The sequence below is a fragment of the Hemibagrus wyckioides genome, linkage group LG19 (genome assembly GCF_019097595.1).
Source record: "Hemibagrus wyckioides isolate EC202008001 linkage group LG19, SWU_Hwy_1.0, whole genome shotgun sequence".
In the NCBI taxonomy this organism is placed as follows: domain Eukaryota; kingdom Metazoa; phylum Chordata; class Actinopteri; order Siluriformes; family Bagridae; genus Hemibagrus; species Hemibagrus wyckioides.
The window spans coordinates 11741783-11756825 of record NC_080728.1 but is presented as its reverse complement, the minus strand read 5'-3'; the positions used below and the strand labels follow the sequence as shown (position 1 = coordinate 11756825).

General features: G+C 41.1%; 1 protein-coding gene across 2 annotated transcripts; it reads left to right on the top strand.

Annotated features, from left to right (window-relative positions):
- The first annotated feature begins 3089 nt into the window (after window positions 1–3089).
- On the top strand, window positions 3090–14427 carry tmem168a (transmembrane protein 168a). 2 transcript variants are annotated; one of them, XM_058417501.1, is made up of 5 exons: window positions 3090–3172; window positions 3922–5105; window positions 6652–6794; window positions 8685–8959; window positions 9955–14427. In XM_058417501.1, exons 2-5 carry the CDS (start codon window positions 4020–4022, stop codon window positions 10500–10502), a joined length of 2052 nt encoding a protein of 683 aa, XP_058273484.1. In that variant the 5' UTR covers window positions 3090–3172; window positions 3922–4019; the 3' UTR covers window positions 10503–14427. The 2 variants fall into 2 exon arrangements, with proteins under 2 accessions (XP_058273484.1, XP_058273485.1); XM_058417502.1 differs by lacking the exon at window positions 3090–3172 and adding an exon at window positions 3533–3665.
- Window positions 14428–15043: the final 616 nt, after the last annotated feature.

Here is a 15043-nt window from a genome sequence, read left to right as displayed (position 1 = left end):
GCATAAGAAGACTAACTAATATAAACCTCGACTTGATCAACTTTAACCATGGATTATTGACTTTTGTAAATGGAATATACAGTTGAGGTTAAAATGCTAATTTTGATTTGTTTAAAGCATTTAGCATAGATTTATCTTAATTCACTAGATCAGCAACTAAGCACAGAGAATATTTTGTGACAACAAGGTCATTTTATGGTATTGGCATTTATTAAAATATACAAAAAATAAAGAAAGTGAGGCAGCACGAACCCATCACTTGAGACCAAAAATAACTGATCATTTAATTATGACAAAAGAAATGCCACCGGACTGCTCTGTCTGCACATAGCCATAAAGTGGAAAGAATTATTTTAACTGGCATAAATGTGCACTTGAAATGTTACTAAAACATTGATAAATAAGTCCATTATAAGTTTATATACACTATATTGCCAAAAGTATTCGCTCACCTGTCTTGACTCGCATATGAACTTAAGTGACATCCCATTCCTAATCCATAGGGTTCAATATGACGTCGGTCCACCCTTTGCAGCTATAACAGCTTCAACTCTTCTGGGAAGGCTGTCCACAAGGTTTAGGAGTGTGTTTATGGGAATTTTTGACCATTCTTCCAGAAGCGCATTTGTGAGGTCACACACTGATGTTGGACGAGAAGGCCTGGCTCTCAGTCTCCGCTCTAATTCATCCCAAAGGTGTTCTATCGGGTTGAGGTCAGGACTCTGTGCAGGCCAGTCAAGTTCATCCACACCAGACTCTGTCATCCATGTCTTTATGGACCTTGCTTTGGTCACTGGTGCACAGTCATGTTGGAAGAGGAAGGGGCCAGCTCCAAACTGTTCCCACAAAGTTGGGAGCATGGAATTGTCCAAAACGTCTTGGTATGCTGAAGCATTCAGAGTTCCTTTCACTGGAACTAAGGGGCCAAGCCCAGCTCCTGAAAAACAACCCCACACCATAATCCCCCCTCCACCAAACTTTACACTTGGCACAATGCAGTCAGACAAGTACAGTTCTCCTGGCAACCGCCAAACCCAGACTCGTCCATCAGATTGCCAGATGGAGAAGCGCGATTCGTCACTCCAGAGAACGCGTCTCCACTGCTCTAGAGTCCAGTGGCGGCGTGCTTTACACCACTGCATCCGACGCTTTGCATTGCACTTGGTGATGTATGGCTTGGATGCAGCTGCTCGGCCATGGAAACCCATTCCATGAAGCTCTCTGCGCACTGTTCTTGAGCTAATCTGAAGGCCACATGAAGTTTGGAGGTCTGTAGCGATTGACTCTGCAGAAAGTTGGCGACCTCTTCGCACTATGCGCCTCAGCATCCGCTGACCCCGCTCCGTCAGTTTACGTGGCCTACCACTTCGTGGCTGAGTTGCTGTCGTTCCCAAACACTTCCATGTTCTTATAATACAGCTGACAGTTGACTGTGGAATATTTAGGAGCGAGGAAATTTCACGACTGGATTTGTTGCACAGGTGGCATCCTATCACAGTTCCACGCTGGAATTCACTGAGCTCCTGAGAGCGACCCATTCTTTCACAAATGTTTGTAAAAACAGTCTGCATGCCTAGGTGCTTGATTTTATACACCTGTGGCCATGGAAGTGATTGGAACACCTGATTCTGATTATTTGGATGGGTGAGCGAATACTTTTGGCAATATAGTGTATATTTGTGGTCCTGTAAAATGATACATATTCAACCGAGACATAGGGAGCAATAAAATTAATAGAGGAGGATAATTATATCCAATTAAATTAAAGGTTCTTCACTTGCAAATGCAGACAAGTGCAAACTTTAAATTGGTCTTATGTGTGAATGGATGTGTGTGTGTGTGTGTGTGTGTGAATGGATGTGTGTGTGTGTGTGTGTGTGTGTGTATGTGATGCCCTGTGATGGACTGGGTCCCATCGAGGGTGTATCCCTGCCATATGCTCACTGTTCCTAGAATAGACTCCAGATCAACGACCAGACCAGAATAAAGCAGTTACTGAAGAGTAATAAATGAACAGCAAACCAAAATGTAATATGACATTAGATCAAATTCAACTTGGTTTGGAGTACATGAATAATTTAGCTCTTTTGGTGGAAGCTATTATAATAGCTGGCAAATTGACATTTTCAAGCCTAATGTAACTTACAGATATGTAGTACGGCAAACGGTGCTGTATAGATAAAGGCTTTTTAAACTTGTTTCAGCCAGGGATTTTAACTGTAAATAAATTTCGAAATCTGGGGAGACGCTGAGCCTCGTGTTGTGCTGGCGCTGCCATCTTGGTCTATATAGCACGAATATATAATTGCATGTGCTGCAAATACAACTTGCACACACGCTTCTGTGCACATACTAACTGACATAGCCTTATTTATTGATGTACATGTTTACATATTTATCTGCAATCGTTAATTTGCACAATTTCTACTAGTTGCACAGCATTTTGTTGCTATGTACCTGTACTTTGAAATAACAATAAAGTTCAGTCTATCTATCTATCTATCTATCTATCTATCTATCTATCTATCTATCTATCTAGCTACTATCTATAAAATAAAATCAAGAGATCCCAACAGGACAGATTTATTTAAAATATTAGCTTAATTAGTGAAATGTGTACAATGATTTTCTGGTAATATACTGAAGCCTTAAAGCCGTAATGATATTATAGACCTATGCTATAAATACATTTAGTTTGATTACCTATTATTTCATGAGAATGCCTGGCAGCATGATGTCATTAAATAGGTTTGAAGATCCCTGTTCCTATCTATTTTGTTTGTTTGTTTTTATATGCACTTATTGGTCATATAAGGTCATCACTTATTAGCTGGCTAAAATAATAACCTTTTAGGAAATAGCATATTCATCTCCATCTTTATATGGTTGAAGTGACTATAAAGCTTCTTTGACTTTTTTTTAACTAAACTAAGTGAAATATATGTAATTTTATTGTTATTATATGTTTTGATTATTTGTTTTTAGTAGGATGTAAGCATTGGAACAGTAACTGGAACTAAATCAGAAAGTATAAAGAATAAATCAAGGGTAAGATAGAGTAGTCGCAGCATCACAATCGACAAACCGTGTATTTGACTCTCATCGGACACCGTAGTTACGAGTCCGGAAATATGGAGCCCAGGAAAAGAAGAAAGTTGCCTCACAAGTAAAGGTAAGTTTATCGGAATATAACACAGTTTTCATGTGACAGACATAACCGGTTAATGCGTGAGATAATACATTAAATCCCGACAATATTTTGAATGTCATGTTATTTAAAAACAATAATAAATGCGACGGAATAGCTATGCCGGATAAGAACAGCACGGAAACATTGGCTTGCGTCGCATCCCAAACGGCTGAGTGCTGGCTATGTAAGTGCACTCCGTAGGGTATGAGATCATGGTTTCTGCGCCAAGAGTAGTGCACTAGTTTTCTAACAGATAGTCATTTAGAATTCAGCCATTATGCTAGCTGCTTGATGAGTTGATGTGGCAGTCAGGAGGAGTTAAGCTAATATTGTTTCAGTTTCGCCATTAAACTAATTGACAGTGAGATGTGTTTAACTGAAAATAACTTTTATTTAAAAAAAAAAACAGACTTTGTTGACCGTGTTTTAGCTGATTAGACTATCGTCTCTATGCCTCAGTGACTCAGTATATGAGGTGTGCATGAGCACCAGTTTTCACTTACGTTATTTCTGCATAGCCTGTTTAATAATAGACATGATCACATAGCAGCTTTGGGTTGATTTATAATTAGATCCCTAATGACAAGGTAATAGGTGAGGTTGACGGGGAAAATATTCTTGAGATGATATAATGAAGCAACACTAAGAGGAACCTGATGTACGTGTTTGACACACTGTATTTCATGCATTCTATAACACCTTCACCCCTTGTGTCTTTTTTTTTTTTGCAGTAATGATGAGGTTTTCATCAGAAACTGAAGCAGAAGGCTGCTACAAACTGTTGTTTTGCACATAAGTAAGGAAGGACTGTGTGTGTGTATCCAGAAAAATGACTGCTGAGGAGTCAGGAAACGAGGTGGACATGTGGTCGTCCATCCGCTGCCTGGGTTACCTGTCCAGCGTAAACCTGCTGGTGGCGGTGTGTTTGGGGATGTACGTACGATGGGAGCATACCTCCGAACCTACCATCCTAGTCATCTTTATTCTAGGCCTGTTTGTCTTAGGCCTCTCCAGCATTCTCTATTATTACTTCTCCATGGAGTGGGCCAGCCTGAGCCTGTTCCACCTCTGGTTCGGCTTTCTGCAGGGTCTCCTGTGCTTCCTAAACAGCTCTTCTCTGGAGAATGATGTTAAGGAGCAAGTAACGAACTACTTGCTATTAGCCAGTGTGGCCATGCGCTCTCTGTGGGCGCTGACAGACCGCCTGTGTGGCAGCACCAGCTACCGGAGAGTCGTACTAACATCAGCCGAGGCTTTGGAGCTCATGGGTTTCGCCATAGCCAGCACCACTATGGTGCTCTCCAAGTCAGCGGCAATCATCGCCCTTCTGTTTGCTCTAGGCACTATTATTGTAGACCTGCGCATGAAGTCTCTCTTGGCTATTCCTAATCTCATCTGCTTTTCTGTAGTCACCTCCATCACCTTCTTCCAGGCTTTAAAAGTCCAGACTAACCCATTTGCCCTGGGCTGTTTCCTGGGACGGCTAATTTTTGAACCCCTGATAGACGTGTACTTCAGCAGCCTTTCAGTGACTGAGCGATGGATGCCCTTTTTGTCAGCAGGCAGGCTGTGGCGAAGGCTCTCTCTCTTCCCACTGAGCATTGTAGAGCTAATGTTCTTTGTGCTTTGTGCCCTGAAACTGGGACACCTAGAGTTCTGGTACCTTGTTATACCCGGATTTTGTGTGTTCGGCCTCTTCTGGGTGCTTTGCCACATGGTGTTTCTGGTCACGCTCTGGGGCTTCCACACCAAGCTGAGCGAGTCCCAAAAGGTTCAGGCTGCCCAGCGCTCAGACGGGCGCAGTCTAGACAGGATCATGGCCTCTAGGGGGGTGCGCCATTTCTGCCTCATTTCTGAACGCCTGCTGTTTTTCTGCCTGCTTTCGACTGTCATCCTGGGGGCCGTGTCATGGCAGGTAAGTGAGAGTTATACAGCTGCAGAATTCATGTAGTACTAATCAGATAGTTAAAGGAAACACCCTGGAGTCTGTGGCTGTAAAAGCAGCAGTTTTTAACTATACTATAGCTAGTGTTTGTTTAGTCACTACATTTCCAGATGGTAAGTGGATTGATTGAGTTGTATGTAATCCACAATAATTTTCTCTTTTTGTTGTATACCTTAGATTGAACAAGCTAAAACATATATTGCATGCCTTGAATTGTATGTGAGGTTATAGCAAATGAATGCTAGAATATGTCAGATTAATTGTTTATCTTTGCCAAGTGTTGCACAACTAAATAGTCATTTTCTGGACCTTATGTTTTTCCTCATCTTAACTTTCTCATATTTAACATTTTCAGAAAACTTTTCATTTGGTTAGAATAATGATATGTTTTCAAACTGAAAAATAGGTCACCAGATAATGTCTTTGTATGTATAAAGTTTCATCCAGACAAGCCTACTGATGACAAGAATAATGAGGAGGATAATGACTAATCCTTGCTGTTGTTGATGAGTAAGTGGCAGAGTAGTGCACTTCTTCCTACTGATTCTCTCGTGTGAAACGAGGACAGCATGCACAGCCGGCTGTTAAACCTTGGGCAGAAGTACCTTTTTTCGAAAGAAAGCAGAAAACTACTAAGCGCTAAGATAATGTGCTGTAAAATGAGTCATTCCAGACCTTGCTGTAGGTTGTCCACTGCCAAAGGCAATATTATTAGGTAGTAGTATAGCCTCGTAGAACCCCATTTACCCTTGTTCTTTCATAAGTCAAACATTAGGATTATACCTGGATAGGAATTAATAACATAAAAATGCAGGCGAAAATCCAAGTCCGAATCCAGCTGCTCAAACCTCTCCTGGAAATCTGACAAGCGGTTTAGTCATTCAGATCTAATTTACATATATCTCTTCACATCTGACAACCAAAACCCCTCCTTATGCAAATGGTTCTTGGCTGGTTCTCAGTGTTGGGTGCTTTCAAAGAAAAATTGTTAAAATTGTGATTTTTTTTTTTTAGGTTTTTAATGTGGCAAACATATTTTGCATAAACATGTACGAATGAGAAACAACGATGCAAAGTGGTGGTCATGTGTTTTATGAACTTATTTGCATTTTATGTAAAATACAACATTCAGATTTCAGGTCTGGCTATCAGGAGACACGTTTTCTCTCCATATGTAAAAAACAAAAACAAACAAACAAACAGATAGTTGGAATCTTCTTCTAGTTCAGTCCAGATACATGACTATTAAAAAGACATGTGTACATGCAGTTTCCTGCCTGATGATCATTGCCATTGGAGTATAATTGAGTTTTTGAGTTTGCGTATACATCACAGGAGAATTATGAGCATTTTTTCTCCTCTGGCTGCCATTTCATAGTGAGTTAGAGTGTGTTCAAGCTACCTGTTTGACATTTAAAGCAATTTCACATAATGTTCCAGTAATCTTAAACAGAAACACATTATGATGGGATATGTTCATTTCTGATTATCATGGTGTGAATTCATGTCTTGGCAGCTTTCTAATGCACTCTTCCTGAGCATGTTCCTGGTGGTGCTCTCACTGGAGTCTCTAGCACATGGGCTTTTCCATGAATTGGGCAACTGCCTGGGAGGAACCTGTGTGGGCTACGCAGTGGTTATTCCAACCAGTTACTGCAGGTATACACAACACAACTCGTGTGTATATATATATATATATATATATATATATACTCAAAAAGGAGTGAGAGAGAGAAGGGGTTGGGGGATGTATAGAGGGTGGGAAGAGAATGACTGACTTTTTACATGAGTACAGGAACTAAATTGTCTGTTGGATCTTCCACAACATACAACATCAAGTCTAATTGTTCATCAGTAGTCAACACTGCAATCGACAAATCACTGTGTTACAAGCACACTATGCTGTTATACAAAAATAACACACTTCCCCAGGGTCCATTATTTTTGTTTGACAGCGTGGTCTGTTGTGTGTTTTTCTTTACAAATTCTCTCCTGCTTTTTAACCAAGTCAGCTGGGATTCCCAGACAATCAAAACATGAGATTGGGCCGCACAGTGGAGTTTGTACTTGTCCAGTGGACTAGATAATGAATTGATGATTTGTCCACCTCTGCTTTGGCCTCATAGGTAAAAGCCCAAGCCCTCATTTGTCTTTTGATATTTATCCAGCCACTGCCAAACTTCTTCTTTCTCCCCTTTTGACATGACAGCTGAATCATATTGAGTAGTGCACTCAGGATCTTAAAGCATATGAAGAGGTTGATGACTGGAAGTCCCTGAATAGGTGATGGTAAATGGAGTGCAAAATAAACTAATAGCTGTTAATAAACACGGGTTAATACTGACTGTGTAGGGAGGGATGTGTCCTGAATATAAGGGGAAGCAGCAAGAGAGAGGAGGCTGATTAGGATGCAGCCCCACGGCTCCATCGCGCTCAGTATTCCAGCACACTGAGAGCCAGGCCTCAGCAGGGTGCTGGCACATGAGGGGAATATAGCAGGGTGTAATCTCCTGTCTGATGGGTGCAGATCATGTTTTTACAATCATGAGGGTTCCTCGGGGAGCTGAGGCAGGCAGAAAGGAGGTGAAATGGAGAGTGAGACAGACAGATGGATGTAGCATGAAGAAAGACAGAGAGACTGAGAGGCCCTTTTTGGCATATGCTCGTTTTAGCCATTTTCATCTCTGGCACATTCGCAAATTGGAGCCTGTTTATTCATTTTAATTATGGATAAAAATTTCAAGTACATTGGACTAGTGTAGAATAGTGAAGTGTCTTTCTTTTTTTTTTTTTTTGTGGTTGTTGTTGAGTTTGCCTATTCACACTGCTCTTTTGAACAAATTTCTCACATGATTAGTACTCATCTAAATCTAATATAGCTAACACAATTCAGTATGGCTACATTCACTTAAGAGTCTCTTTTGTAGTGTGTTCATTAATGAGTTTCATTAGCGTTAGAGAGTAGAGAATGAGCGGGGGAAAAGATCAAGTGAGACTAAAATTGGACAGAGGAATAAAAAACGCGAGAGAGAGTTCCCAAGTGAAACAGACAGGAGAGAACAGAATAGTAGAGAGGAATTCTCTTGAAGAGCCAAACACGTAGCCAGGTAGTTTTCACGGGTCAGTGTGTTTTGGATCTGCCATTTCAGTCTTCAACAAGCACGTGTACAGCAACGCTGTTCAGCACTTCTATTATGCTCCTCTGGAAGGTTTCCCAGGTTAATGGGCTTTTTTAGTGCCGCTGTATCCAAGCGGGCAGGGGCAGAAGGGTCATAAGAGCCTAAGTGTGTTTTATAGTGCAAGATGCTGAATGAGGTTTATGACGGGATTTTGTTTGTTTCATTTATTGTAGAGAGGATAATTAATCTTTCCAGAGCAGGTCTTCCTGTGTATTCACATGTATGTAAGGCTACGGTCAATACCTGGTACACTATCTGCTTTTCAGCCCTGTTCTGTTTATTTTTTCCTCATCTTTTTCCTTTACCCCTTCTGAGGATATAAACACTCATGTCCTTCATTCCTTTCCTTCTCCTCTCTCTGGCCGGACAGTGCGGATGGTCAGCCTGTGCTGCTTCCTCCGGAGCAGGTGCAGGAGATGAACCTACGATCCACTTCAACACTCAACGCCGTCCAGCGCCTTTTCTCACACCACCTAATCCAGACATTTGGCTGTGACTACTCCACCAGCGGACTGAGCCTGGACACACTCCAGGCCAAACTGCGCTCTTTCCTGGAGCTGCGCACTGCTGATGGCCCCCGGCATGACAACTACCTCATCTACTACAGCGGACACACTTTGCCCACAGGAGACTGGGCTCTTACAGGTCAGTCCTACATGATTAGCAATTCTGTTTATGGTAAATTTTTCACAGATTATATCCCTTTATACAGTTATACAACTAATGGCCTTATTAAACACCTCGTGTTTTTTATATTATTAATATGTAAACCTCGCTAGGAGCCTTTGGCTGTTTAGAAAACCGTGGCAGTTTTGTTTTAGCTGGCCGTTTGTATATATATATATATATATATATATATATATATATATATATATATATATATATATATATATATATATATATATATATATATATATATATATTTTTTTTTTTTTTTTGGTTGTTGTTTTGTTTCTGAACGCTCTCCAAACTGTAAAAGAAAAATCTTATCTTGGCACAGTGTCTTCACTGTGCTTTATCTTCCTGTTTGTGTGTGTGCGTGAAGTATCTCACCAAGCTATTAATCCTTATGAGGGATAGACAGAGTCAGAGGCCATGTCACAGTGTTTGATCAGAGCAGGCTGGCTAGGAAACAGCCTCACACACACTGCTGCACAGGTCTGACTACAGCAGGCCGGGCCCTATGGCTGACACACTGCCATACACATTCCATCACTGGCCTTTCATGACTTATTTTTTCTTTTTTTTTCCCCTCTTACATTTAAGTTATAATTACTACCATCAGCTATATCTATAATTAGTATCTGCATTGACCTTAAAAAGCCTCAGTTGCTGCCTCAGTTTGGATTACATGTGATGAATCTAATCAAAATAGCCCATGGTATTGAAGTGGTGGAGATCTTCAGTATCGTGGTAGTTGCACCAAATTTCTGTGAATCCCCTAATTCTAGTGTACCTGTTCCTGGCTTCCCAAATGAGCCTAAATGGACATTATGACCCCACAAAGGGTTGACCACTCATCTAATAACCATATTCATAATACAGGCTGACTGTAACATGGGATCATATTTTTTCTTTTATATATATAGTAGCATGCCTCTTCCCTTTGACTGACAGCTATCTGACCGTTGCATTTTTAGGTGGTGAAAGCTTGCGTCTGGGGCAAATACTCGATTGGTGGAAGGAGCGCAACATTGGCTTCTCCTCCCGCCTCATCCTGGTCCTGGATACAGAGAACTCTGGGCCATGGGTAAAGGCTGTGCGAAAGGTGGAGGGGCTTTACGTGGCTGTGCAGGGAGCTGAAATGAATTCAGCACGGGATGCCGAGAGCCAAGACGCCCCTCGCCTGGGAGACTTCACCTCGGAGTGGGTGGATTACAACTGTGAACCAGAGAGTGGCATACAGTGGGCAGAGCGAGGGCGTCTCCTCACCGCCGTATACGGTGTGTCCAAATGTTGGAGTGACTACAGGCTCCACCTGCCGACCGGCAGTGACGTGGAGAAGCACTGGAAGACCCACTTCCCCCGTGTCACTTACCCGCTGGTGGCTGTGGCTAACTGGTGCTGTGGTCTGAATCTGTTGTGGCTATGCAGTGCCTGCCTGCGCTGCATCCGCAGGCTCAAAATGGGCTGGTTTCCTCCTTCTATCCTCGACACAGGGCAAGGAATCAAACTTGTAAGATCGTAGATCTAACTACAACATGACACATGACTTGCGCCTTATTTTCTGTGCCTTTTTTTCTATTGGTTTAAATGCTTATTATATCTGTTTAATTTTGTTTCTCGGAGGTCATTGTGCGCTTCATTTAATTCCCGTACAGTCTAATTTTGGTGTCTGCATGCCCTTTACCATTGCAGTACTCTTTTTCTGGACCAGGGATGCACTGATACGGAAATTCTGAGCCAGTGCTGGTAATTAATCTACCAGCAACATTGCTCAAATAAATTACCTGGAAAATATTAATAAAACAGGTGTAGCAATGGAAATGTATAAAAAAAAAAAGATTTCCTGTCTGTGTTTTGCTTAGTTTACCTTAATTAATAAGCTTTTAAGCACATATCTGTAAGTGTATCGAGTAATTTAGGACAAAACAATTCATTATATTCATACTAAATGTCAGTGGAGCTACAATATTGACTCTTTACTGTGTGGTTATTTTATGCCAATATCATTTATTTCTCTAAGAGTGCCAGATTTTATTCTCTCAAGCTAGCTTTTTAAGTGCCTTTGACTTTATGCTTCCATGTGAACAGGTAAAAAGGTGGTTATTTCAGTTTCAAGTGCCTCTTTATATGAGCAGTTGTGGAAATTGTGTTGTAGGAGACATATATTTAATTCAAAAAGCCTGTTTTGCCTCTCTGATGACACATTTAGCAAAACAGGAATTGATGGGTGTGATTGGTGTGTCATGTAGAGTGAAGCTCTGTCTGCCCGTTAGTTTCTCACTACTCTGAATGATCTTAGACACTGGGTACAGGCTGTCAATTTGACCCAGTGGCTTTTTCACTGTATAGAAACACGCATAGTTTGTACAGGTTTTTTTTTTTTTTTTGGTACTTCAGTTATTGTATTCTCCTATGTCCTGAATAAATGTTTTATGTAAACATTTTTCCTACAGTGAATGAAGATAATTACAGTGTTGAGTGTCTATTTCTAGGTGCAAAACCATCATTTGTTCATCGTCTCCTTTAATGCCTGTGTTCTAATACAGTTCAGTACGCATGCAGTGCTGTTGCAGTACAAATATAGTACTTCAAGTTTGGAGAGCAGGACTGATGAAACCCTCAGTCTGTGTATTACGTCTCTTTTTTTTAGGGACGGTGAATGAAGCCTTGTTTTTCTGCTCAGACCTGCATGTAAACACGCCTCTGAGGCAATGCTTTTAAGGGCCATGTTAATGCTTTTTTTTTATAGTTCAGGACAAGAGGTCTGCAAATAGCTATTCCCTGGAGGCTCTATTTTTAAACAGCAGGGTGGGAGTGGGGGGGGGTTTCTGCAAATCTTGAACGTATACTCTCGAGTCGATTGTCAGAGTGTGTTTTTATTAGCAGCAGTCCCCAGCTGCCCATGTGAAATAAAGCCAGTGTTTTCTCTTTCATTATATCTGACGGGGGACTGTAGCAGTATTGGCTAAGGTCAGTGAGTCATACATACAGCTGAAATCATTTATAAGAACTTTATATTAAGAGATGGCTTTATCTCCTAAACCAGATTAGGTAATAAAATAGAGCTCCTGAGCATATGTGGGCAAATGCTGAATCAGGTCCTGTCAATCACAGATTAGAAACCAGGATTAGACTTTTAGCAAGCATGCTTTTGTATATATAAATATACATATATGTATGTATGTGTATATATAATATTTTATACCGATCAGGCGTAACATTATGACCACCCGCCTAATATTGTGCCTTTTGCTGCCAAAACAGCCCTGACCCATCGAGGCATGGACTCCACTAGATCCCTAAAGGTGTGCTGTGGTATCTTGTAAGCAGCAGCTCCTTTTAGTCCTGTAAGTTGGCCTTCATGGATCGGGCTTGTTTGTCCAGTACATCCCACAGATGCTCGATTGGATTGAGATCTGGGGAATTTGGAGGCAAAGTGAACACCTCAAACTCGTTGTTTTGCTCATCAACCCATTCCTGAACTATTTTTTCTTTGTGGCATGCCGCATTATCCTGTTGAAAAAGGCCACAGCCATCAGGGAATACCATTTCCATAAAGGGTGTACATGGTCTGCAACAGTGCTTAGTTAAGTAGTATATGTCACAAGTAACATCCACATGGATGGCCAAGGATTCCCAGCAGAACATTTCCCAAAGCATGCCAAAGCCTCCGCCAGCTTGCCTTCTTCCCATAGTGCATCCTGGTACCATGTGTTCCCCAGGTAAGCCACGCACACGCACTCGGCCGTCCACATGATGTAAAAGAAAACATGATTCATCAGACCAGGCCACCTTCTTCCATTGCTCCATGGTCCAGTTCTGATGCTCACATGCCCATTGTTGCCGCTTTCGGCGGTGCACAGGGGTCAACATGGGTACCCTGACTGGTCTGCGTCTATGCGGCCCCATACGCAACAAACTGCGATGCACTGTGTATTCTGACACCTTTCTATCAGAACCAAGAATAAATTTGAGCAACAGTAGCCTGTCTGTTGGATCGGATGCTCCCCACATGCATCAATGAGCCTTGGCCGCCCATGATGCCCCTGTCGCCGGTTCATCACCGTTCCTTCCTTGGACCACTTTTGATAGATACTGACCACTGCAGACCGGGAACACCCCATAAGAGCTGCAGTTTTGGAGATGCTCTGATCCAGTCGTCTAGCCATCACAATCTGTCCCTTCATCAAACTCACTCAAATCCTTACTCTTGCCCATTTCTCCTGCTTCTAACACATCAACTTTGAGGACAAAATCTTCACTTGCTGCCTAATATATCCCACCCACTAACAGGTGCCATGATGAATTATTCCATCAGTGCCATCAGTATTATTCACTTCACCTGTCACTGCTCATAATGTTGTCTGATCGGTGTATATGTATCTCAAATATATCCCATATAAGTTGTTTAGTTGTTCATTAAAATACTAATTACTTATTTTGAGTGAATGATTTATTAAAAAAAAAAAAAAAAAGTTTATACACTGATGCTTCATTGATTTGAACGCCTCTCTAGTTGTGCACTCATGGGGCAGCACACTCACTGCCCTACTTACTCTAGCTTCCACTGAGTTATTAATGCACCCAGTGGGAAATGGGAATTGCAGCTAGCACTAATAGAGGCCCACTGAGGTAGGAATCGCACCATCTCATGAACAGTTTCAGTAGAGCATGAGTAGTGGACCGGACAGTCAGTGATAGGGTTATCAGGGCTGCTGTATTTTATTTTATTATTTTTATTTATTTATTTATTTATTTATTTATTTATTTATTTATTTATTTAGCCAGCCAGCCAGCCAGCCAGCCAGCCAAATTGGGCTAGTTCAAACCCACTCATTCTAAAATATGTGTGTGCCACAGTGACCTTATTTCCCACATGAAATCTTTTGGGAAGAAAAAAAAAGCTGTGTCCCTTTTCCAGTTTCAGAATTTTGGGGCTAGTTTCAGATGCTTTTTTTATATAGGAGGGTAATTCTGGTTAATGATGTTAGTGTCACACTGGTGACAGGAAACACATCTGTGATGGAGCTGGAGGTTTTCCTGCTTCCTGTTTTAATTCTTAATCAATATTTAAATGTTAGAACTGAACTATTATGTTTTGTATTATTCTCAAGTTGCAATAATGTAGGCAGTATGAAGTGTTTTCTTTTATAGTTTTCTAGACGTATCGGATACTGAAAAGCTATCTAGAGCTCATCATTCTGCCTGTGCTAATTAATTTGTGCCGTTTTAACACGTTTTAACATAACAAATCAGGCTATTCCTGTATAATTACAGGGATAATAGCATGAAGAAGCTAGTTTAATTTAACAGGCCAGTGAACCTGCTGATACTCTTTGACAAACCACAAAGAACTGTACTGGCTACTGCTGTTAATTCAGGTCCATGCGGTCGTCACATGTTTTTATATTTAGCTATTATTTTTGATTAAACTGATGTTTCTACTACCATGTCGGTAATGAAAATCATTCTTGAAGGTGCCTTGTGCATCTTCAGTGATCTGTTGGTTGTACATGCCTTGCACTTCAGAAGATAAGTAGAGCAATGCTGAGAATCATGATGCACAACATTCAAATGAGCACATTGCAGGAAAACATCCCTGGTGACTTACATGCAGCCTGCTGTTTGAGCATCAGGAAGATTTTACAGTGGGTGCTTTGGAGTAACGGAATAATTTAAAGCAGGAGCTGAGGCATAGATCACATCTGTGTGAACCAGATATAGGAGAGAGCAGGATTTACCTTATGGTGCAAGTGACAATATTGCTGAACTACAAACTGACAGTCTTAAACCACAAATTCTCCCAAAGTGACTGAAGCTTGTCAATGACAGTGGTAGCGGGGATGTCTTATAGATGTTCATTTATTATCAGGATCACACAACAAATAGAGAAATATTGGTATTTAAATACAGTATTTAACTGAAGGTCCGGTAAGTCCTGCTTTCTGTTTACATTATTTACATTCCCTGTACTTTATCTATAGTATATCGTTTGAACATTAACACAAAGCTTGGGATTGTGGGATATCATGAGCTATACTGCCTTCAGATATAACATAACTC